General features: G+C 38.1%; 1 protein-coding gene across 4 annotated transcripts in view; it reads left to right on the top strand.

Annotated features, from left to right (window-relative positions):
- Positions 1–20725, top strand: part of SLC2A9 (solute carrier family 2 member 9) — a 103612-nt gene extending 82887 nt beyond the window's left edge. For all 4 annotated transcript variants that reach the window (XM_086889104.1, XM_086889103.1, XM_086889105.1 and 1 more), the window contains 2 exons: positions 6072–6199; positions 17072–20725. In XM_086889104.1, the coding sequence (XP_086745230.1) occupies positions 6072–6199; positions 17072–17329 (386 nt within the window). In that variant the 3' untranslated portion in view covers positions 17330–20725. The remainder of the gene's footprint in view (positions 1–6071; positions 6200–17071) is intronic.
- Positions 20726–26383: the final 5658 nt, after the last annotated feature.

Raw genomic sequence — 26383 nt, 5'->3', positions numbered from 1 at the left:
TGGCCTACATACTGCTGGTTTGTCTTACAATAAAAGATGCAAAAAAAATTAAATAATTAATTAAATTAATAAATTAAAATAAATTCAAAATTAAATATATTCCTCACATGTACAGCCAACAGTTGTATCTCAAAGGGAATTCTTATAACTTATCTCAGGAAAAGTATCTCAAAAGTACTAAACTTATTTGGATTCATTAATTATATGATAAATATTTTGCTGAACAAATTTTCAGAGAAAAATGATTCTGTCAGTAAAGGATTGCTTATAAAATTCTGTTTGAGTTCACTGACTTACAGAAGTAAATATTATAGAAAAATACTCTAATTAATATTCAAGAGGGGGAGAATTTCACTGAAGAGGAAATTACCAGATGGTTCAAATAAGGGTATTGTGTATTTTTTGCATGGAATATCTGCTGTGGAACTAGTTACCTAAATGGACCTAAAAAGAATTTTATGTGATTTTTTTTATATATTTTATGCAATAACCTTGTTGTTTGTCAACCATTTTAGTGTAAATTACCTAAGAACCAAGAAATAATATTTTTACTACTGAGGTTAGAACAGAGTGAATCAATATTTTTGGTCTGCACCATGGCTTTGTTTGTTTGTTTTATTTACCTTGAATGATAGTGTTTGCCTTGCACCAACAAAGTTCAGAATACCTCCAGAACTGTCTTTCTAAATGCTGATGGAATAGTAGGTTTTATATAGATGCTAAACCAAGGTCCAAACATTCACTGCAAAAAGTCTTTCACACAATACTATATTAAAAACTAGTCCTTTAATAATTATAAATACTCTTTATTACCATATCAGAGTTTGCAAGGTTTTGTATTATTTGGGTGTTTTAGTTTGATCTTATAGTTTGCACTTTTTGTTTGCCATAGACCGACTGCTTTAAATGTTTTTTACTCAAGTGACCTTTAATCTGAGGCAGAAAATATTTAAATGGTACAAATTAATGTGGTTAATGAGCTATACCATTTTCCACAAACAAAGTGCTTGTTTTACTTAATCATCTTGTGAAGAAGAGCTGCAGACAGCTAGAAAAGTCTGTAGCATGAGGCTGTGACTCAGTACACCCCTGTCACTCCTTCTGTTCCCAGTTCTCTCAGCAGGATTAGCTGGGAGTACAGCTGTCATATCTGACTGTAATGTCATATTTGGTGGGGTATTATTCAATCAAATACAAAATGCAAGTTAAAATAATCTAACAGGTGACAGAACATCTCTATAAAGATTGAGCTATCTATTTTGCAAAATTCTTATTCTATCTGTAGACCTACAGAAATGGAAGAAACTCAGTAGCTGCATTGCATCACTCCCTCGCAGTATCCCTAAAATACATTTTCCCATGGGTTTTGTTGCACATTTTTGGGGGTTTTGTTCATTGGTTAGGTTGTTTGTTTGTTTGTTTGTTTGTCTGTGCTTTTTTAATAACTGAAGTCTTGATAGAAGCTAACAGCATTTTGCTCTCTCACTGAAGAACATTGGATTGCTTTTCCAGCAGTTATCTTCCAGTTTAGTCTCTCTTCCACTGCTTCTCTCCCAGAGTTGCTCTCTAGAGGGCCCTTGAATTGCAAATAGCAAAACCTTTCATTGAGACTGTACTTTGTCCCCCAGCCCTATTAGGATATATCAGTCTTCCCCACATGCCTGGCCTTGCAGACAAAGCCATTTTTCTTGACCATGTCTGGAGCTCCACAGACTTTCCCCTCAAAACAGAACATTGTTGCAAGGTAGTTGTCTGTTTTCTCAAAACACCTCCCTTTGAAGACTCCTTGTCTCAAAGCATGGAGCTGGAAAGTCTGGGAGCTCTTGCCCAGTCAGCCTTGCAGGATTCCCAGACTTCCCCCTGTATGGGCAGAACTTGGAGCTGAGATCTGCAGGAGGTCATGGGGCTGGGTGGCCACTGGTGGTCCTTCTGGTGGGGCTGGAAACGCTCTGGCTGCCATGGGGCTGCTGCCTGAACCCACAAGGGTTTGATGAGTACTGAAAGGTGAGCTGCTAGCGCTCTGGGAAGGGTACATTCTCTTTAGTGGTTCTTAGGGCACAAAATTTCTGTCACCTTTAGAAGTGATTTACCACTGTAATAAATCTCCCTGATTTGTATTAGGCATTGATTCTTGTAACAGTCTCATTTCATAAATCACACAGCTATGGCTATAACATAAATTCCCAGTTAGGTACTGGATAAAAACAGAATTAGGAGTTTAGCATTTTCCTTCCTTTTTCATGTTTTCTGTATTCAGGTTTTTGCACTGACTCATGAAACTTCTGCTATTTATTCTGCTAATATTTATTTGTAACTGCTTACTGAACAAAACAGTAAACATGTGCACCTAATTTTTCCTAAGAAAACACATTGATACTTCTGTAAATTTAAATGTATATTTGAAAACCTATAGCAAGGATACCAAGAATATTTTTTCTCTTCTAACATTCCAATTTCATGCATGAAAGAGTACTAGATTGAGAGTCTGGATTTTTACCAGCACATGACATTGATTCTATGTGCAACTGGACTAATTACAGAGATAAATTAATAAAGAACATAGAAACAGAGGTATCTGTGCATGTCTAACTGTGTCAAGTGGGTTTAATCTAGTTTTACTAAACAGCTTATTGATACACAAGTCCTGCAGTAAGACATTTGTAGTTCCCAATGGATATAGAATCCTAACAGGTATAATAATCTTTCTTTACTAGCACTGCAGTATGTTAAGAGTTTTTCTATTATGTTCCCTGTAATGCTGGAAAGAACAAAGTATTAAAAATTAATCATTGTAATTATATGGTCAATGCATTACCTATTTAAACTCATGTTTGGAAGCTACCTTGTTGAAAAACTCCTATGGGAAATCCCAATTTACTTTTTTTTGTTTTATGATCAGAGCTAAAATAAAGCTGGTTCACTGAAAATTGTATGGAAAGCCTTCCAGGGGAAAAGACAATGCCAAGTTCATCCTCCATGAGAAAGATCATCAGGTGGCTTTTTGGTGAATTATTTCACTCACATTCAAATACATTTGCAATACTCATGACAAAGTATTTAAAGACTGTTCAAAAAATATAGTCTAAAAATACAGTGGTTTGGTTGGATTGCTTTTGACAGTGGTTTCCAAGCTTCCATGTTTGAACACAGGAAGGTACAGACCCATCTGGCCTAGTGATTACGTAGGGTACCTTGCAGAGACTGACTGAGAAGTGGTTGGTAAAAGCATTGTGATCTCTGCTCAGATCCAACTGAGGTAGTCAAAGCATAATAGAGCTTCCTTCAGCCCCAGGCACTCAGATTTGTATCTCAAAGAACAGTGAGTTCCAGGAGAAAGGGAGTCCTTGAGCACATCTCTGACACCTTGAAATGGCTGAGGATGGAATCCTGGGGCTATATCTCAGGTGCATTCACTGGCTGTGACTTGAAGGCTTTACAGTTTTCCTTCAGCTTTCCCGAATTTCTTTTTCACTTCTCTCAGTTGCAGAGTTGTTTTTCACATTGGTGTGGCCCTTGGAAGGCATTCATATGTCCTCCTCTTCATCCTCATAAAATCAAGTCCATGCTCCTCCAGTCATACAGCAGTAGACAGCAGTGACCTGGCTTCATTCCATTTCTTGTGTTCTCAGACCTGACCTGACTTTCACATAACTCATGTACCACTTCTCAGGCTCCTTGGTTTCTCCTTATGACTCTTTTAAGTAATCCCTCTACAGAAGCTGACTCTCTGTTTTGTGATGCTGTGGATATTCTCCTCTAGACCATGAGAAACCTGTGAGGTCTGTGTGTGCCACCCTTCCCATTCCTCCATAGAATTTTTTGAAAGTTAATGATAGTTGATATGTTCTTAGAAATCAAATTGGGATTTCAAGGAACCTGTACCAAGATAGTGCCCATGTATTTTTATTTCCATTACACTTATGCTTTCTGATAGGTTTCTGTCCTTTTGTACTTTTTTTTTTTTTGCCTCTGGCTTTTTTCTCTCTTATACAATATGTATTTTTCCAAGTGCTCTTTCCAACAGCATATTTTATTATACTGACAAGAACAGCAACACCTCTGTAGATTGTCCTACAGCAAAGGCATGACAGAATAAATGATCATAAATAAGTCATCTTACATGATTTCTGTGTTTCCAGTCCTTCAGTTCCTCTCTCCAAGGGGCAAGTGTCCTGGCAAACTGCTGCCTCATATGACATTAAAGACCTAAGCCACAGAAGAGATGTGTTTGCTGCCATTTGAACCCAAATCACAAGGGTATGATAGAATGGCCACTGGAAGCCATCAAGCATTGATAGACCCCATGTTTCTTGAATTTTGTTAGGTTATGGGGGTTCAAATACTCATTCTACATGTTCAAACTGCTGGTAGGAGAGGTTACTTTGTTTTAGTCACAGTATTCTGGTACTACATATGTCTTGTAGAAAGATACAAAACTGCACTTTGGATGGCTTAAACTCTCCATTTCTCATTTTCCTATGTATAAAGTAGGAGTAAATAAATTTATTTATTCTCTACTTTTTTTAGTTTAATTTATAATGGCACTCTTTGGCACAGAAAGTTCAGTTGAAGGCTTTGCTACCACTTGAGATACATTCTCACAAAGTCCCTCTGGCTCACGTTGGAGAGTAGCTGTTTGCTGCATCACATTGCCTTTCCATTATGCACATATTCATGGCTTCTGCCTCTGGAAGAATGCCTGACAACACGTGTCATCTGCATGCCATGTTACAGTGTTTGCAAGTCCCTGTCTCCCTGCTTGCAGGAGCTTCTGGTGCATGTGTTCATGCTCAGGGCCATTGAGCACAAGGGGCTACATAAAAATGCATCCCTATAATGCACTTAGAGATGTATTCACAAATGCCCAAGGATAAAGGTGGTGCAAAAGATTAGCCCAGAGACCAAGGAAAGATATGCAAGGAGAAGACCCAGCAGATGGATAAGTCTATAGTGGTATTTTCTTATTAATTTATAAATCTTTTGGAGGTCAGCATTGCTATAGTATTGCTATGTATTTTGAAAGTAAATGTATCTATGAATATGGTTTTGGCTGTTTACACTCTCTTGTTAAAATGCTTAAAACAGAGGAAGGACTTACACAGTCTTACACAGTGTATATGGGTCTTGCCCACAAAGCTGAACAGTGAGACAGGTAATACCAGCACACTGGAGGACCTAGAGGCAGAAAGTGGTAGGAGCAGAAGACTGATGTTACTAGTTGTACAGTTCTTCAAACTGTAATGAAATAATGCTGCACATAGATGTGTGTAACATTAACTGAATTATGTATCCAGTCAGCAAGTAAAATAGAGGTTTTATTCTCTAAAAATAGAAATATTTCTATTGAAATATCCGATGGGAATGAAGGAAGTTAAAGATCATAAATTGAGACTTTCAGCTACTAGACAGCTACTCCCTGGGGGTTACTGTCAGGCCAGTAATATGCCAGTGCTGTACAAAACAGTCTTCTGCCTAAGTGGAAGGAAACATGAGTCACAAATGTGGTATTCAACTGCAATTGTTATTATGGAGGTCAGAGTCCTTGGCTGATGGGAGAAATAGACCTCGCCAGAAATGCCAGCAGTATCTAGTAAGGGAATGCATGAAATAAGCATCATTTACAAGTGTACTCATAAGGAGGCAAAAGTTTTCTCTTTTTTATGGCTGAAATAAAAAAACAGGAGTTAGTTTCTTTGGAGCCATCTTTCCAACTGTTAAGATTGGAAAGTATTTTGGACTATCCCTGTATTTTCAGAATTTCAAGCATTTTAGTAGAAACAACCATTTTAATAACAGCTCACCATGTGATGCTCTGGAAACTGGTTTGTGGATTTGCTGCTCTGTTTCCTGCATGTAACTCCTGAAAAGAATGCAAAACAGGAGATGCGACGGCATGAAAGAAAGAAGTATCACTTCTCTAAAATATGGTTTTAACAAATCTGTTTCAGAAGGCCCTGCAGAGAGCTGCAGAGCAGAGCTAGTCATGGAGATGTGTGTCATGAGGCTTGTTCATCTCTGCTGATGGGTGGGGGACGTCACTAAAACCACTGTTTTGTTGGACCCTGTTTCAGGTGGGATTCCCTTTGTCCTCACTGGAGAGTTTTTCCAGCAGTCACAGAGGCCAGCCGCATTCATGATAGCTGGGACAGTGAACTGGCTCTCCAACTTCGCTGTGGGACTGCTCTTCCCCTTCATCCAGGTACTCAACATCCTTCATAATTGATATGCAGTGATATTGCTGGTAGAGTGATGATTGAGAAGAAATTTCAGTTAGTAATAAATGTCCTGCCATTGAAGTGGATGACACTCCCACCCTGTGTGCAATACAGATCAGTTGTGATACCCACATGTCTCCTTGCTGGAGCGTGTTGGAAAAAAGCTGTCCTTCAGTGGAAAAAATATTATAACCATGGACAACCCTCCGTGGCAAGTTCCCCACAGGAGTGTTTAAGCTGTGCAATCTGATGATCTTGCCTGGGTTCACAGACTGATTGTGATTGGCACTGCCTCTTTCTTCAGCCTTTAGAATACCCATCATCATGGTTTGAGGTCACCCCATCACCCTGTGCTTTGAGAATCCATATAAGTCTCATGGAAAAATAGATGCTCTCTGCACCTCCCGTCACAAGCTTGGCTTCATGGCTCTTTTTTTCAACTTCTATCAGGCTTTTATCTTCTTTAGCTGGTTCCTTCTTGCTGCAGCTTAATTGCTGCATGGATTAATCTGTTCCTGCCCCAGCTTCCCCAGGCTCCCATAAGCTTTGTTTTTAGTGGATTGCTTGGCTGCACTAGTCACATGGAGCTGTCTGAGAACTGGGGCTGTACTTTAACAAGGTAAGTTTATTTTCAAAAAAAAAAAAAATTGTAAAAAGAAAATTAAAAGTTCAACACAGAACAACATTCTCCTGCTCTGATTCCTAAGAATACTTCAACACTATTGATATGTCAGGGTTTTTTTGCTTGAAACAAAAAGGCTTCAAGCAGCTTCTAATTAGAAAACAAGCTGAGGTTCTTTTCTTGCTCATGAACCTCTCCCAAGGATTGTACTCTCTGCAGCTCACACTGAAGCTGGTGCTTTATCTCAGGAGCTGAAATACAGCTGATGATGGCCTGAATGGACATATCCAAACTCTTAAAAGAGACATCCTGCTCCATGAATAACAGTTTAAAAGTGAAGCTCACTACTACAGGCCAAAAAAAAGAAGTTCTAGGTTTTGAGTTTTTTAAACACATAGAGGAAAATAATAGGGGCAGAGGAGAGGTGCAGGGAGAGCAAACCCTCATGGATACCTGCACCTCACACCCAGGAGAGAGATTCTGGAATGGCCTTCAAATCATTGCCAAGGAAGAGATTTGATGAGAGCTGTGCTCTGTGTGCTTTCTTCCAACTGAAAAGAATTTGATTCTGCAATACCACATGCCTAACTATTTGCAGATACAGTAAAAAAAATCATACTCTAAAAACTTATATATTTCTTTTTCATTTGACAAATAGAACTGCTTTTACTATGTAGTACTATGTACTGTTTTAAATTATCTGTATGAGGTACTTTATGGGAGAACTTGAAAGCCTTATAACATCCCACCCATGATCTAAGTTTGACACTAAATTTAAAATTTCTTCTAACAGGGACAAGTCTCTTGTAGTTTTGATTACTTGGATCACCTTCAAAATTTAACATGAATATAAAGTCTGTGATCTTCCCAAACTCTATACATTTACTAATGTTAACTGCAATTACACTGCTATATCCTGAGAGCTTTTCATGCTTACTGAAATTGATGAGTGTTATCCACCAGTTTCATGGTGAACACCTTTCCAGCTTAGATACTCTCAGGTGAGATTTCCAAATGGAGGTAGAGAAATAATTCCTTTTCCTGAGGTTGTTAGGACATCTACAAAATGATAGAAAGAATTAGACAATTCCCTTGAGGTTTTGAAAACCTGACCTAGTCCATGGGGCAGCCCCAGCTCATCCAGCAAATGGATGCTCCTGTGTAGTTTAATAGCTTTTTCTTCCAGAAGATGAGTGACTTTTAGTAGCATTAGACCCTCCCTTCCAGCCCAACTGGCCAGCTAGCTCTGCTTCCACCACCTACCTCCTTGGCAGCTGGGCAGAGACAGAGAATAAGATCTCAAATCTAGGGGCATTTAATCAGAATACCTTTTTTTTGGGGTTGTTTTTTGGGGGGGAGGGAGGTGTTATTTTTTGTTGGTTTTTTTTTAATTATCCAGAGACATTTAGAGAACAATCACATTCTCCAAAACTGCAGTTTCTGCCTCCTTCTGCACAAAACTGGAGATTAACCTGAGCTCTGCTTAGTTGTCAGATTTGAATTCGTGCAACTCAGGACACTCCCTACTTGGTGTGCTATTGCTACCCAAGAGATCACCTAGTAAAAACTGTTTAAAAAGACCTTCAGTAAATTCAAATTAAAAGGCAAACTACATTCTCTAATTTTCCACATGCATATTAAAGCTTTTTGAGTGATTTAGTATGCGCCCATATGAAGTTTGCTGTAGCCCTGGGGAATTTATCATTATGTGTCATAAAAATATCCAGTTGTGTGATTACAAAATTATCCAGTTTAGTTTTAATGAAGATAAATTGTATTTTGAGCTTGAAGATTTTTTGGGATTTTTTCTTTTTTTAAAGAAAAGAGAAATAAAAAAGAGAAAAAGCTTAGAATTTTCACCTAAAGATGAAAGCAGTGTTACTCAGACTTTGATTTTTAAAGCGTTTCCAAGATCAAACTAGAACATCTCCTTTTCCCCAAGCTTTAACTTTTTTCCTATTTCAGTCAACCTTATTCTCAAAATTCAGTTTATGAGTCACCACTTTCTTCACATAAAGGCAATATCTTCTTCCTAGTTCATTTTATAAACCTAAACCAGGAAAAAAAATCTTTAAGTTGCCTTCACAGGATGAATGCATAATCCTGTCTGTGTATTTAAATACTAACCTGATTGCTTGAGAAACAGCAGCCACATTTTTTTGCTCCTTGGTGTACTTCTACAAAATTATCTCAAACATTTGGGAAACAAATCTGGTAAGTTTAGAGTTACTAAAAAATCAACCAGTAGTTAGTTTTCCAAATGTCACCAATTAACTAATTTGAATGACTAGATTTTTGCCCTTCAACCATCTGTAGATAAATATAATCAAAGAGTGGCTTGAGTCATACATTAAAATATATATGTGAGATTGAAAAGCTAGTATAAAAATCAATTTTTGACAAATTAAAAAAAAAAATTTGAATGCAGCTTCTTTTCCAGGCTCCATAACTACCTATTTGAGGTGCTGAAATGTGAGCAGGGACACAGGAAAACAGAAATTAGAATGTAAAAATACATGGGAATGGGTGCAATGAACTGAAGCAGGCACAGGGAAAAACAAACCAGCAGAAAAGTATAATCTAAAAGGCTGGAAAACTTCTGGTGCCATAGAATAGGCTTCTTGCATTAAAGTAATAATCTTCATTAGCAATAAGTTTGCAGGGATAGACTTCAGTAATCCAGTGTTGTCACAGGACTTTAAATTACATGTTATCTAGAAAAAGTTTCTGTTTACTTTTTGTAATGTGCTGCATAAATACAAATAATTACCAAACATCAATAACTACCAAATAATTTCCCAACATGCTATTTTCATTATATGTTGATGCATTTTTATTTCATATTTCCTTATTTCATATTTCAAGATTGCTATGAGGCACTTAAAGACTACATGGTAAATTAGTAATATACTGTAGGAAAACAGCAGATTTCTCCAGAAGTTTTCTGTCATAATAATATCTCTTTCTAGAAGACTGTTCAGAGTCTTTTTTAGATGTCAGTCACATTGTATATAGAGTATGTATTCAAGAAATATTTAAATTGCTTTGTATTTTATATTTTTAATTTTCAAGAACAGCTCATCTTCAGACCTTCCTTCTAATACAAAAGGTTCCAGTAACTGGGGAATGCAGTGGAATATCCTGTTATGTTTAGAGAACTGCTATATAGATAACTGATTTTACTTTTAACTGGGGTTTGACCAAAATAATCTGCTTAGATCTGTGATCCAGAAGGAGCTCAGTATTATATGGAATAAAGGTGCTACAAGCCTTGAAGCTTTAGTTCAGATTGCTTACTAGTACAATGCCAAGACTTGTATGTGTGTTCATTTTTCTCTTTTTAGAAACTAATTTATTTGGGCCTGTGAAGAAGTACTTCTGAGTCATTATACTGTTTCCTGGAGGTTCTCTTTTATTTCTACTTTATTTCTTCCTTAGTTTTACACTAGAGATTTTCATTCTCATGCCTCAAGATTCATTTACTTGCAAGATTGTCTTTTGGTTGTCCTTATTATTTCCTTACTGTGTAATAGTATTCCTTCACTTTTTCTATTACTCAGCACAGGGATTTCATTAACAGGTATGCACAGAAAGTTATGCATAGTTTCCCTCAGCCAAGCTATTTTAAGCTTCTTCAAATGCATTGGATGTTCCATGCAATGACAGTGTCCCTGTATTAAGGGAAATGGTTAAAGTTCCCGTCTTTTAAAGATGAGAAAATGAAATGTGGACTATCAGAGGGTTAGATGTGCTTATCTTAATTAGAATCAACCCACTTGAGTGATACACTAAAAGGATCTGTTATATTTTTATGAGGAAGTAGTGAGTGTGTGAGGGTCACGGTTGAAATTGCAGTTCATGTCTAAAACTGTCTCTATTTTTTACTTAGGAATTATGTTTCATACATTACACTTTAATACTCTGTCCTTCTTCATTGTCCTGCACTTTCAGCAGCACCTTAAATTATGTCTGGAACAGAAGAAGGACAAAGGGTAAAGGACACAAGCCCTTATCCATTTGTTTCACTGCATTTTATCAATTTGAAGCAAAGTGAAGTCAAATGTCTGCATGAATAACAGTTTTTCTGCTGATCAATTTTATAAGACATCGAACCATTATCACTTGACCTCACCACTTCAAATGCCAGTTTGACCCACATCTCGTGACACTGATGTTCATGGCAACTTCCAAATGCAAGGACCCATTGCTAGTGTCAAGGGATGCAACTTTGCAAGTTGAGAATTTAGAGTCAGGTTTGGCATTTGCTGGAAAGAGACAAAAGTTTTGATTTAAAAATATTAATGTGTTACATTTGTTAAATTGATTCAGAATTTGTTCATTTGCTCATTAATTTTGCTGTATCTGCCCTAGAATATATGTTTTCCTGTTTCCAGTATCACAGTCCTGCTTAGAATTTAACCTTTTCTACAGAGTGTGTTAAGTCAGCAAGCAACTATTGTTAAATAGCATGTAATGATCCTCTCAACTACTTTTAGATTCCTCCAGAGTATGGTGTTCACAGCATGCAATCTATTAACAGGAAGACTGTTCTCAGCTAGATTACTTCTAAAAGTAGCAAATTGTGCAGGTTTTGTAATTAAAACCAGAATTCTGATCATTTCAATGTTAGGTGTTTTATTTGTTTCAGTTTACTTTTAAGCTTTAAAAAAAATGAGTTCTTTTGCTCATTCATGTTGGGCACATAAAGTCAGTTCATAATGCTAAAAATGAAGTATTCTTTACTATTGTATTTAAAGGGAGGTGGGGGAAATGCCTGTGCATTCTCTCTGATGTGTATAGCAGCCCCTCACAAGCTGGGGGTATGTTTATTCACCTCTTTGCTAACGAAAAAGTGGCAAAGCTGCACCCATTTATTCATACACCTCGCATATGCAGCTCTATCTTATCCTCAAAGTCAGGACTGATTGCTTGCCATGCCTGGGATCTGATCTGGAGGAATTGTCTGAGTACTTCAACTTTGATTCTTTTTTGTGGTAATTGCATGTGTGTTGTAGGTAAATCACTTCTTAGTTTTCTTTTTTGTTTTTCCACAAATAGAAAGCCTTGATCATCTGCAGAAAAAAGACAAAAATGAGTAATTCAGGATTCAGCTGGCCAGAATTTCCAGAAATGTTGTTTTTCAAATGGCCTCCTTACAAAGCTGGTATTAAAATAGAAGGTGATGCATTTAAAAGTTAAAGCTTAACTATTAAATATCCTGTATAGCAATAGCCCTCACCAGCCTTGAAAAATCCAATGTAAATCCTGCTTTGAAGAGGTTTTATTAGCCTGCTGACTTAGTAGGTGCTTCCCTCAGGAGATTGCATCAATAAGTGTGTCTGCTGTCCTTTTGCCCTCCCCCCTAGACCTGATACGGCAGGTGACTCTCAGTAACCCCAGCCAGCCTGGCCCCTCCAGGACCCTCACCTGGGTGTGTGCCCTTGGCTCTGGATGGATATCTGTCAGGAGACAGTGCTGCTGCTCTTTGGGAAACCACCTAAACCCTGCTCACCTTTGAGCCTTGGCTGCTCCTGCAGGAGGTTATGCTTAGGGAAGTGCCAAGGGAACACAGCTGCAAAACAGGGGCTCTTGTAGAGCTTTGTTCTGAATTCCTTCTGACCTTTGGGTTTCCAACCCTGCACGCAAAAGCCTGGATTCAGGTATTGCTAAGGAGACATTCCCAGCTCTGGCAAGGCTGCCTGGTGCTGGGGGAGGAGAAGCACCTTTGTGAAGGTGGCAGCGTGTTCTGAACCTGAACAGTCTGTGCAGGCAGTGTGAAGAGACCAGCGTGAGTGGATGTGTCAGTGGGATATGGACAGAGCTGCCTTGGTGCTTCCTGCACCACCAGGGCTGCTGCTGCTGCTGCTGCTGCTGCTGCTGCTGCTGCTGCTGCTTGGAGCAGACTGTGAGGCAGTAACCTGTCCTTATGTGAGGAAATGCAGAACTGCAGAAATCATACACTTTACTCATTTTTTTTTCTCTATTTTTTTCTCTATTTGCTTAGAGCTTCCATTCAGAATTAATCTGCTTTTACTTCTTCCTCTGACGTTCCCTTCCTCCTTGAATTACCCCTTCTAGCTGTTCAGAGGTGCTATGTTTTGATAAGGAGTTTAGCTACTCTTCTGGTGAATACGAGTATTCAATTTTTTGAACACTGAGGCTTCTACTCCATGTACTAGGTGAAATACTGCCACAAAGCATAGAAAAAGGATAAACCTTTTCAATTTTATCATATATGTTGTCATTATTCTTGTATCATTGACAATGCACGTGTCAGTGAAGAATCTTGAGGCCATCCATGTCCGTAAGCCCAAATACCCACAGCTGCAGAGAATCTGTGCTTTGCCACCAAGGACTTTAAATTAAGTTCTTCCTCAGCTTTTTACTCTCACCCCAGCCCAGGATAAGCAATATTCTGTGGTTTTACCTCTACAGTAGCATCAGCAGGCTCATAACTAGCTCACTGGAAGGCATAAAACAACAGAGTTAGTTAGGAGGGTTAGCTGGGAGACTATGGTGACCACAGGTAGTAAGTGAGGTATACAACTTTCATGGACAGAATATAAATAATATCCAATATAAATAAAAGAAAGTACAATAACCTCACGGAACAGAGACTCTGTTTCCTGTCAGATCTATCAGTACCTTCTCTGTAGTAGCCGTTGTTCAACAGCTCAGCATTTACTGTTTTTTTACCACATTATCTCACCTTCTAGGTTCCCTGATGGGCACATCAGATATTTTTGGGCCAATCTATTGCTTGTTCCACCTCTCAGATCTTTCTTCCAGCACCAGGCAATTCAAAATAGTTCAGAAACAGATAAAAATGAATTAAACATCTAGGCTGAGCTCTGTCCCTCCTATGTCCCATTAAAGGTTTTACTGAGTTGAGATTTGTGATTTAACATTTTCTTCCCCCTTTATCCTGTATTTCTGTCCTACAAGCTTTATCAGTGTGCAGTGTGTATAGAAGGTTCCATGCTTATAATGAGTAATTTAATTAGTATGTGATGTTCTGTGCCAAATGCAGGTTTGGGTGATATAAATTGAACTCTGAATGAGTTATAAAAGGTTTATGAATGAGTGGTTTTCTTTGCTGTGGGTGTAAAATAATAACCAGATTCAAGGAAATAGTATAACTGAAGAATGGCTGGAGACAAAGGGGCTTTTTGTGGTTACCCTGCAGTGTTTTCTGTCTGGAATTATGGGCCTGTTGGACAAATCCTGCAGGACACCAGTGCAGCCTTGTATAAACCCAACAAAATCCACTTGTAGGATTTAGAGCAAAATTTAATTTTTAACTTATTCTCTGTGAAACTTCAGCTGGAGATCCTTGAGGGCTACTTCTTAAGGGATTGCAGAAATTAGGAAGAATATGATTATTACAAATAAATATAAATACATTAGGTAAAATAATTGCAAATAAAACACACTCATGAGTGTTTAGTTCAATTAGAAGAGGTTTACAGAGATATGAATCAAAGATAATAAGGACTAATTTATTTAGCTCATGGGCAGCAAAGAAATAAAGAGTTAGAAAAGTAAGACAAAGTTGTCGCTGCACCACCAAGAGACACAGGTAATTTACTGCCTTTGGTTGCCGTGTGTATTCATACAAGGGATTAATGGTTCATTTTTATCATGGAGAATATTTAATTCACTGAAATTTTACAAAGTGAAAAACATGATTCTGGTTTGAAACTCTGTCATTCAGATGAACAACAATTACAAATGCAGAAGATCCAGATGTAAAATTTAAATTCTTAGCATGACAGGATGATTTATGAGGCACTGCAAAATTATTTTCTCCTGTCTACAATATCCTTTTGCTTCTGCCTCTGTATAAGCCTGAAAGTTCTATTTGCCAGAATATTTCCCCCTCACGTTACCCATGCTGTTTGGCTTGTGATTGTCAGCTTGCTCAGGACTTCATGCTTCTAGGATTTAATGAAAAAACACTGATGATCTCTAGAGTCCATAGACAATATCAGAGGATGCACTTGCTAGCTTTTCCTATTACAGGCAGGATTTGAACTAGGTAATGAATTATCCACAGAAACAGAGAACATTGTGGCTAGGCAGGCTGGAAATCAGCCACGGTATTAAAAAGCAGCTGCAAGAAAGGTTTTTTTCCATTTCTTCTTTCTTGTTCCACCCAGGAATTAATGTTCTTCTCGTACACCACGCATAATGAGCAAGTCAAACAAAAATAGTGCTAGGAATTGCATACACCTGGAGCATCCAAAGCAGGGAGTTAGACCAGCCTGCAGCGTAGGACTGGTGTGACTAACGATGATGAGAGTCTGTTGCAAAAATGTGCAAAATGAAGGTTTCCTGGCTCTGTCTTACTTGTTTCAGCTACATACCTTTAATGGTATCTGTAAATGTGTACGTTTAGGAAGGCAGGTCTGCTTCCTCTGCCCTGAGTGGTTTTCTCTGGGGTAACCTCAGCCTTGCAGCACCTGAGGTGATGTGTGAGGAGTCCAGCTCTCCTTGGGTTTACTGTTCATGACCTCAGGCAAGGCACCACAGAAAGGCCACCTTTTTTTTGGAATTGGAGTCACTCTTTCTGGTTATTTCAGCCTTGTTAATAACAGCAATTAGAAAAATATGGGTACATTGGATGTTTGAGAGTGTAAATCAATAGAGGAGGAAGGGAGGTTTCCTCAAATGTTATGTTGGGAAGGTAGAATTAGAAAGAAATTATAAATATGACTCTTTAGCCAGAAAGGCTAAGGAAGAAATACAAATGAAAGCACAGGTTAAATAATTCAAAGAAACCTGTCTGGTATGCCAGAACACATTCTTTCTCCCAATAAAACTTAGCTGAGACCCCTCTCCCCTGCCTTATAAGGAAAAGTCCAAAGTACCCCTGAGATAACTAAAAATATGCAAAAGCAGCGATTTCTATAGGTCGCACACAAATGTTACTGTATAAATATACTTACAAAGGTTGGTTAGTGAAAGAACAGAATATTCATATATATAGATTATATAAGCAATTGTAAAGGAGAGCTTGGCCTCTCTCTTTTCCTGGCTCTCTCACTTCTGTCCTGTTACTCTCTTTCTTAGCAATCTTAAGTCTTGAACTCATGAATTCATATTTTACCCCCTTTTGTATTGTTCCCTCTGAGCCTGCTTTGAGCTTCATCTGCTGGCTCATAGCAGGGCTCTTTCTCTCTCCCACGCCCTGAAATAAACTACTAACATCTAACTCAATTATAGAGGTCTCTGCCGTGTCCCAGACTGTCCAGCACCCTGAAAGCATCTCTTACATGTTGCAAGTGGCTTCCCTGGAGCCATAATATCAAACCTCTTCCAAGTTCAACAAAGCTCAATTGTCAATCTGGTATTTATCAAATGATTTTTCACAACTGTACTGTTGAAAGGTAACTGGTAGCTGCTAAATGATCTAATAATCACCAGGCAAGAAATACGTAGGTTTCAGTGAGGTACAACTTCTACTGGCTGGTTTGAGCCTTTATAATCAAATTATAAATTAACTTCTTTACATCTGTTCTCTTCATTTTTGCAGTGAAGTAAAATCTATAACATTCAAATATGGTCTGTACTTTGCATTCCCTTAACTAACTCTTACACTTTCTAGCATGAAAAGAAATGCATTTTATGGATTGTTTTTATTGCTGTGAACTCCCATAACCATAAGGGTGATAACAAATGTGCGCTATTTGGGGTTTTTCCTCATTTATTTTGTAAATCTCAGCACCTGTAACTGCTATGATGAACATAGCAGTTTTTCCATGGGTTTTGTAGAGGTGCACAGCACTTTTAAAGCATGCCTCAGTTTCTGTACCTAGGAGCTGGGAGGCAGTGTGCAGAACAACCCAGGGGAACATCTGCCTCATTTCCCGAATGCCCTGGGTGGTGCCAGGCTCAGCTGAGCACAGTGCAGGATTCCTGTTGCCACCTGCTCTCCCCTGCTCTCCCTGTGCTGCCTCAGCTCGGTCTGTGTCTCCCAGCACCACCCAGATTGCAGCTCTCCTGTGCCAGGAACCTGCTTTGCTGTCGACAGGCCACAGGCAGTGTTGGAAGAACCAAAATTTCATGCATTTTTATGAACTTCTCAGTACTCCAACTAGCAATGAGTGCCAGCATGTACTGTACGTGGCTAAAAATTGCTCCATGCACCCCACTTCTTCTTTTAAACCATCCTGCCTTACTTCTGAATTTTTTCTGTTTTGTAATGACCATCTCCTCTGTCTTGTATTCACAGGCTGGTTTACAGACCTACTGCTTCCTAGTGTTTGCTGGCATCTGCTTTGCAGGAGCGACCTACCTGTTTTTTGTCCTGCCTGAAACAAAAAATAAGACATTTCATCAGATCAGCCAAGCATTTGCCAAAAGGAATAAAGTAACTTTAGAAATGCAAGAGATGAACCACTACCCAGGGGAGAGGAAACCAAGTGAAGAACACGAATCAAACTTCACATCTTCAGTGGACAATGGGGAAACCAAAAAAGGGATTGTGTAAACCCAAGATGCTCTTTCAGGGGATGGGGGAAAGCATGCTCTTTGCATTTATAGTGGTACACAACTTGTATATTTTATGATCTCATGAACTGCTTCCCCCCGAAAATGTTCAAAGTGAGTATGGGTGAACTCATTAGCAGCTGGGGTAATGGCTGAGACAGTGAGGGGTGGGAGGAGCAGCGACTGATAAAGTAAATGAGATGGGGTTTCCTTGGCACCTGTGAAGCAAGTGCTGTGGCGAGTGGGATGGGGAATACAGACTTGGAGCTGTGAAGTGGCACTGGGAGCCAGGGTTTTGAGCAGCAGCTGGCTGAGCACCCCTATGTGCTCACAGGAAGGTGAGTGCGCTCTCTCCAAGAGGAGGAGGAGGCAGGGACAAGGGAAGAGATCCCAGTGGGGGTCTGCTGAGAAGCAAACCTGAAATGGCACCAGAACGCATTTCCCCACATTTTCCAAGATGTCATTCAAGCTGCCCATGTGAACTGACATGACATTCCCTGCCCTCTCATTCATTTTCTAGCTATTTTGACTATCAGTTGCATTGTTTGAACATCTTCTACCTTCCCACAAATGGGTAGCTCTGGGTCCTGATGAGTTTCCTTGTCTCACTTGCAAATCCTGATTCATTAGCAATAAGCTGTCTCTAGTTTCTGGGTTTGCTGCCACTGCATTTCTCTGAAGATAAGTATTTACATAATTTTATTTTTTAAGAACAAACTTAGAGGCTTTAATATGAAAAGAAAACTAAACCTCATGGTGAAGTGAGAAAACTGATGGTATGTGTAGGGCATAGTATTGAAACAAAAATTCAAACATGAAGTGTTCCAAGGGCTGGGGTTTTTAATTGTTTTCTTTGCTTATTCCTTTTCTTTTCAAATTCCTTTTAAAACAAGTCTTAGGAGCCCAGATTTCCCTGAGACCTGATAACTTCTTAACACTCAGGCACCCAAATTCCTACACAGGGATCTATTTCTTCATTAAACACTAATTTTTACTTGGGCATTAGATTCTGAAGCACCAGGCCTAGTTCACATTAAGCTGTCTAAAGCTTTGTAAAATTGCTTGATTTCATAAGAGAAAGACTCAGCAGGCTCTCAGTGGTTCAGTGAACAATTAATGGGACTTTTTTTTCTTAATGAACGTCATCTTTACAGTTTGTAATTTTGATAACAGTTTCTCTTGATCCCTCAAGGTACCTGGATGTTGAGTAATAATAAGAATTTTAAAATTAAATGGCTGTTTTATTTGAAAAGTCAGTAAGTCTTTGAGCTGCTCTCAGGACTAAGACAGAAGAAGAAAGTGCAGCATATAGGTAGAGTCAATAAGTTATATTTACTAATCTAGAAATTCATGCATTTGGAGCATTTTTGCAAGAAAATTTGCACATATATGTGTTCATACATGAATATACACATTCCAAGTATAGATATATATTAATATTCAATGGCTTAATATTAGTGGCTTCAAGGTGAAAGAGGATAGAGATTAGATATTAGGAAGAAATTCTTTACTGTGAGGGTGATGAGACACTGGAAGAGGTTGCCCAGAGAAGCTGTGGCTGCCCCATCCCTGGAACTGTTCAAGTCCAGATTGGATGGGGCTTTGAGAAACCTGGTATAGTGGAAGGTGTCCTTGCCTATGGTGGGGTATTGGAACAAGATGATCTTTAAGGTGCCTTCCAACCTCAGCTATTCTATGATTCTGTGATTTATAGTCATATATATACACATACAATGGATAATTATCTTCCAGTATCTGCAGGGAGCGGGGGTGAGTGTTGGTTTGTATTTCTACAAGAGGTAAGCTGTTTTGTTTTTTTTTTTTTGTTCTACACTGTAAATTATTCTGTAAATTAAAATCAGAGATCCTAATATTCAGCTGTTACTACTAATTTGTGTATATAGTTTTATACTGTGATTTATTTGTATGGGGCATATTTACCACAGACATTGTAAAGTGACCTAAATAGGGCAATTTCATTACTAGGTAATTGACAAAAAATTGATCACTGCTTTTATGCCAGACTTTATGGTTGGTGTTTTTTTTACTGGGATAGAGGTACAACAGTAAGAAAATGAAATATATATGAGAAGGAGAATAAAGAACGAAAAATTAAAAATGTATGAGTTTGGTGCTACTATTAAGAAAGACAGCGAAGCAGGATTATACCAACTGACAGTCATAAATGGAAGCTAATCAAATACTGTGGGGAAAACTGAAGAAAAATATTATTTTCATAACCACTTGTAAATTATACAGCAAATGAAAATATTACCTTTCAGTGCCTTTAGTTCACTATTCCAAGGGTTACATGAGGCTTGCTAAGTGAATGGCTATGTAAACCTTGAGTGCAAATGTCAGCCTAGAAAATTTTATGAAAATTTCTTCCTTTTTTGTCTGCAGGGTGAGACTGGCAAATTTTGACCCTCTCCTTCAGACTGGAATTTACTTAATAATTACTTTACTACTTTGTAGTTAGGGCTACTAACATGGTATGATGAGATCTGATTTGAGCCAAGGTGACAAGATTGGAAACCAATACCATTAGAATGAGAAGAATTTAGCACTTACTGTTGTTAATTAATGTACATTATAGACACTGTTGAAAATGTCGCCATTGGATAACTTCAATTAAATATCCTGCTGACCTGATACAGCAGCTGTATCAGAAATCAGGACTTCTGCAACAAAATAAAATCATCTTATATTTGCCTACAGTTGCATTCGGAGACCGGCTCAGAATGCATAGGTAGAGATGTCTTGATAGAATTTCCTATCACAGCTCAGGGGCCTTGTACAGCATGAGCAGCAAGGGGTCATGTTTTCATTTCTGTAATCCCTTTTTCCCTCCTCTTGTCCTACCTGAGATGGACACACACTCTGTGTGGCTGCAGAGAGCTGCTATGGACTGAGTATGGTGTGGGGCTGGAGTTCTACATCTCACCAGATTTTTCTTGCCATCCATGGTCAAAGCAATTCCAGGCCAGGCTAGTGCTTTTTTTCACTGGCCAAGAAAGTGTCCTCTGCTTGGGCTGTGGAAGTTTCAGATGTGCCAGTACTTCATTAACTTTCTGGTTGTAACCCTAATGAGAGGTTTGTGTTCTTGGAGTTCTGTAGAGTTTTTTTTTCCATTTTTACGCTATTATAATTTCTCCAGCAATGAGAGGACAACATGGAGAATATCAGCAATTTATCATTTATTTTTTCTTGTTTAATGTATTAAATTGTCTAGAGCCTGTGTGCTTGTCAGCCAGTGTTTTGTGGTGCCACATTCCCTTTTCCTGTCTGCCATTGTCTGAGGTACTGTGAGGTGGTTGTATGGGTATCACAAGTCTGTGTGATCAACTATGTCCATGCACAGTGACTGAAAAATAAACCTTTGGAATAAAATTTAAAATGATGTGGGTTTTGTTCTGGGTAAATCTGAATCTCCACACATGCATGTGTTTCAATTCCCTGGGGTTTTGTATGTCCCAGTACAGTTCAGTTCAGTGTCTGGATGACTCAAGTCATTGTCAACTCTGCAGTTGGGTGGTTGGGAATTATGGGAATAAAACTGTCCCTGAAACTGTATATTTTTTTAAGAATTATTTATATTTTGATTCTCAAATCAGATTCCACACTTCATTCTTTCATATGCTTATACAGGGCTTTAGAAATAAAAATGCAGACAACAGGATGAAGAAAATTATTAAAACTGGCTAGTGGTAGTAATAACAGTTTATAAGAATTGTTGAAACTGGTGAGGCTTTTTACAGAAAGTTGTCATTTGCAATGGATGAGTTTGAGTTGCTACAGCTCTACTTTTTGAGGAGAAATTCAGTCAAGTGACTATTTCTGCTACAAGGATATGCAAAAACTGAATCTGAAATATGTATAAAAGTTGAATTTCATACTTCAGGTTTTGAAGCCAATTTTCTCTCCACAAGGATCTGCTTTCTAGTGGGGGAAGATGTGAGTAATAATCCATATGGGAAAATTTTCATTTTCAGAGTAAAAAAAAAAAAAAGTAATAAAAGAAAAAAAACACTCCAAAACCAACTCTTTGAAATTTCCTTTCTTTCATTTGACTATTTCTATGTGCTTTTCTTTATAGACATCACCATATAAACTATTGGAGCTCACATCACCTCACACAGCAGAAGAACAAATCCAAGTAAATCATTCTTAGGAAACGCCTGCAGACTTTTCCTTTCAGTTTAACTCTAGCAAACAGAGTTCAGATAAAATCTAAAAACCTGAAATACGTAGGCCCAAACTGAAGCAGGTTTGTTAAGGTAAACACTTGTGCAGTTAAAACATTCAGGTTTGAGTCCATACTTAATTCTGTCTACAAGTGATTTTATTTGAAAGTGAGCTCTGTGGAAAGGTGAATTTCATGGCAAGTGCTTGGTGCTTGGACTCCTAATCAAGTTATCCCAGCTCAGTAAGCAATCATGCATAACCTGAGTCACTAGAGCCCTCTTCCTTGCAGGCTAAGCTGCATTAACCTTGCTTTTGTCATGACCTAAGAGAAACATGGGCAGTGGATAATGGAGCTGTTCTTTGAGATGTTCCTGCTAAAGCTTCACTACAGTTAAACTCTTTGAAACCTGGATTTTGAGGGGTTTTTTAAAAAGTACGTAAGAAAAACTTTTGGGAGACATTTACACAGTGAGAAGTGAAGTCAAGAGGAATCTTCTCCAGTGGTTTAAACTACACAAGTGTACCCAAGAAAAACAGGGTATACATATGGCAATTCTAAGCTTGGGAAACCCAGCATATTTTTATCTTCTTTAGATAGTAAACCAGTGTCTTATTTTCTCAGTCTGGGAAAATAATGGTATCATTCAGAGGCTGCAAAAACACTGATCTGAGGCATTTCTTCTGAATTTGGGAACAGGGGGTTGGGTTGGGTTGGTTGGTTGAATATTTGTTGCAGTTTTTCTTTTAAGAGAACACTTTTCATCTGGCTCATACACCAAAGCAGGATACCAAGAATGAGATTGCTGGAGTTGTTGGTTGTCTTAAGATTATTCCCAAAAGGTATAAAGCCCAATATAGCTCTGTCAGACCCTTGAAACACAATCCATTAAGAGCATGATCTTGCAAATGTAGGAGGTAATTTGTCTGCTGCTGTGTAAGGTGCCATGCAGAGACATTGATTTTTGTTTCATTTTCTCTTGGTCCTCTCAGTTAAAAAAGTCAGTCAAGCTAAATGCAATGCTCACCTCTACATTTGTTCCACCTTTTGTTTCTGACTTGTTCCACACAATTATATAAAAATTTTTACAGTTCACACTTGAAAATCAGAAAGCAATAGTTACTTAGGAAAAGCAAACATGCCAAAGATTGCAAAAGTCATAAACACAGTTTTCTCTACTCAACATTTTCCAAGTTGAATTCAAGAGTTAATCCCTTAAATCCAGATTTCATATAATTTCATCTCTTTGAATTAAACTACTGTCTATGATTATGCATATGTGTATATATGTGTATATATATATGTGTGTGTATATATATATATATGTATATTATGCATATGTGTATAACATTTATGTTATCCCATGGAAAAAGTTTAGCAGCTTTAATTCTTATACATAAAATAAATTGGACCATTTGGATACTAAATCAAGTTGTAAACTGGACAGCTCAGACACACCTGGACTCAGACACTTGCATTAACAAACTTTGCTGAAGTTTGCATGATCTTATATTTGGAAAAGTTGTCTAACCAAAAAAAAAATTGCCTCATTTTGGCCAGCCTTAGATTTTTCATTTTCCACTTTTCTAAACTGCTAGGGAGAGGCTATGATGCCAATTTGCTTAAATTTATTTTGAGGCATCAAAGGAAAACATCAAAACTCTTTTCATCCAACTAGAGAACAATTTGTATTGGATACCCTCAAGAAGCAGCATGTATTAGAATAGTACTCAGGCTGGGCCAAGCTAAATATACTCTTCCAGAATCTAATGATGTATTTTGTACACCAGAATCTCTCAGCCTTTCAGTGGGGAGGCCTCATTGCCTCCCCTCCCTTGTTTTCCCTCCTCTGTCTCCACGTTCCCCTGACATGAGCTGTGCTTTGCCTCTAGGTGTGATAACACATCTTTAGAAACAACATTTTCATCGACTGAGAAGTGAGAGAGTCTGAGGAGGCAGAAGGGAGGGGGGCACCTCTCAGTGGGATGGAAGGGTGGCACTATGCAATAGCTCTCTTGCAGACAGCTACAGCTGCACTTTTAAACTTCTTTTATGGACTTTAGAGAGGTCATAGGCAATGCAGCCACAAGGAAGGTGGAATAAACTCGGGAGTTTGTGACTAGGCAGCTGCTGATGAAATCTGTGTCTGAGAAATCATCCAAGTGGCTTAGACACTGCTGCTGTTCATTTAATTAGTATAAAACATGTAGGTAGGCATCTGAGGTATCACTCTGAGATAACAGTAAAAACACTGCTCACTTTGCAATAGTAACAGTAATCAAAGAAAACAGAAGGCCAAAGGGATAGCAGTGGACATCACAAGAAAAATCTAATATTACAAATTAAGTTTCCTAATGTAATATAAATTAACAATAAATATGGCCAAGAAAGACAGATGGCTCATTTTTCAGTACATGACACCTATTCAATGAGCAATTAAATATTAATTTAAAGGTAATAGAAAAGTTCAGAAATGCATAACCAAAGCTGTAGAGTTCATTAGCACAAGTTAGAATTAATCAATTTTTATAGCAGTTATTTAAATTTAAAATTTAAATTTATGATAACTTTTGTATTTCATTTAGGCACTAGAAATAAAGAAAGACTATAGCTAATAAGAGCTAAGAAATTTCTCTAAGGAGCTGCATTACCTATAATTGGACATTAGATCACATTTTCACCTTCTTTTGAGATCTACAGATAAATTATGGGCACAAGCTGATGTTTTTCTGGATCATTCCTCAGACATGCTGTCACAATTCTTGCAGGTTGCAGTGAGCACTATTCCCTGACCCAGAATACAATAGAAGTGGGGAAACCCCAGCACTACCTGGAAAATAAGTAAATAAATAAATAAGACTTGAGGAAGGTGGAGACAGAGGAGGGAAAAGAAGGGAGGGGTTGCAATGAGGCCTCCCCACTGAAAGGCTGAGAGATTCTGGTGTACAAAATGCATTACTAGATTCTGGAAGAGTATAATCAACTTATCCCAGACTAAGCACTATTCTAATACATGCTGCTTCTTGAGGGTATCCAATACAAATTGTTCTCTAGTTGGATGAAAAGAGTTTTGATGTTTTCCTTTGATGCCTCAAAATAAATTTAAGCAAATTAGCATGTAAGTCTCACATTGTTTCAAAAAAAACCCAAAACCCAAGCCCCAAGTTGTTTCCACACAAAGGAGCTTTCATATTAAATTTGAAATATTATGCCTAGTGATAACCATTGGGAGATTGTGTTCTGAACTTTTTTAGCTCTATTAAAAGCTTTGCTACATTTTATTAACTCAGATTTTGCATAGCTGTTACTTGGTAGAAGTTTCAACCTCTTCTCATTGTTCACAGCCTTGGCTAATAACCATGAGAAATGAATGTTAGTAAGACAGAAAAAAAATTCTAACAATTCAGCAATAGTAGGAGGAGAATCAGCATGTCTGGCAAGCTTGTGTGTTCACTATGAACCAAGACAGCTGGCTCTGTTTATTTGAAATTGTAAAAACTTACTAAGTAAGTAGGTTTTCTAAATATTCTCAAACTATTTACTAAATGGGGTCAGCTTTGTACTCCAAAGTACTGACTTGAAGAGCTGGAGTCCAAAGGGAGTAGGTGACGTTGGCACACGGGATGTGGGTGGTGCTGAAGAGATGTTCACTCTGGAATTCAAAATTGTTCTGAGCTCTAAGACAATTTTTGGTTTAAATTTAGAAGTGACAGAAAATTGTAACACATCATACATGCTTTCACTGTCATTAAGTTACTCAATACTACTTAAAAATCAGATTTTGAAGACAAAGACATTTCTTTTATCTTTCAAATGAAAGACATTGACAATGCTTTCTTTGGTGCAATATTTGATGGCCACTTTTGATCATTTATACCATGAACACCTTCACTAGGGGAACAGTAGAAAGCTCTTTCCAGCTCCACTTGACAATGCGAAGACTTTTAGGTTGCTCATATTTCAGAATCAAAAGAAAAATGCCAAAATAGTCAAATATTAAAGCCATTCACTCTGGAGCTTCACAGCATAGTTCTTGGAGAGGTATTATCTTTAAATATTGCAGGTAGGATCTGAGATAGGCAATGCTTGGAATTTTACCCTTCCCTGTCATCAAAGGCCAGGATTTCACTCAAAAACTTTTACACAGCACTGAATATTCTCATAAATGTTTTTGGTGGTGAGAAAACAATTGATAAGCAACACAAATGAGAACTAATCATAAGGTTAAAAATCAGCAGGACTGGGTCCTTGTTCAGTAAACAGCAGATATTACCAATCTCCCCAGTCTGTGGCCCTACAGATTTATTGGGGAGCTAAGCAGGATACTACTGCTGCCACTTAAGAGGAGTGAAATTCAAACCACCTCTACAAGTTGCTTTCTGCTTTGAGAATATGCTCAGCAGGAATTAGTATAATGGCCAAATTTGCCCTGGGCATTTATCTGTAATATTTTATCTGACCTACATGCACAACTCAACCAGCCTGTGGTCTGCCCTCCTTAGAGCTGACTGGGTTTGACCAAGCTCCTGCACAGTGTCATTGCTGGCAGCAGGTCACAGATCCACTCTCTCTCCCTCAGCCTGGCAGAAGTGTTTGGTTTAGTCATTTCACAGTTAAAGGACAAATATCTTACAATTTATTGAGATGATACATCATAAATGCCTAATCTACTCTATGCCATTTTGTGATTCATATTTACAAAACTCAATAGTTACTTTATTGTATAATTTTTGGTGTTCTCTTTATTTGTATATGTGTTTTTCATAGCAAAAAATCCCACCCTTGCCTCTTCCCTTTAGAAACCTGGGAGATGAGATTCCCTTGCATTAGAAAAAAAACAAAACAAAAATCACACAAAAAAAATCTTGCGCA

The sequence above is a fragment of the Cyanistes caeruleus genome, chromosome 5 (assembly GCF_971803275.1).
Source record: "Cyanistes caeruleus chromosome 5, bCyaCae1.hap1.1, whole genome shotgun sequence".
NCBI lineage: Eukaryota > Metazoa > Chordata > Aves > Passeriformes > Paridae > Cyanistes > Cyanistes caeruleus.
Note: the sequence above shows the minus strand (reverse complement) of the source record. Positions and strands in the feature narration are given on the sequence as shown.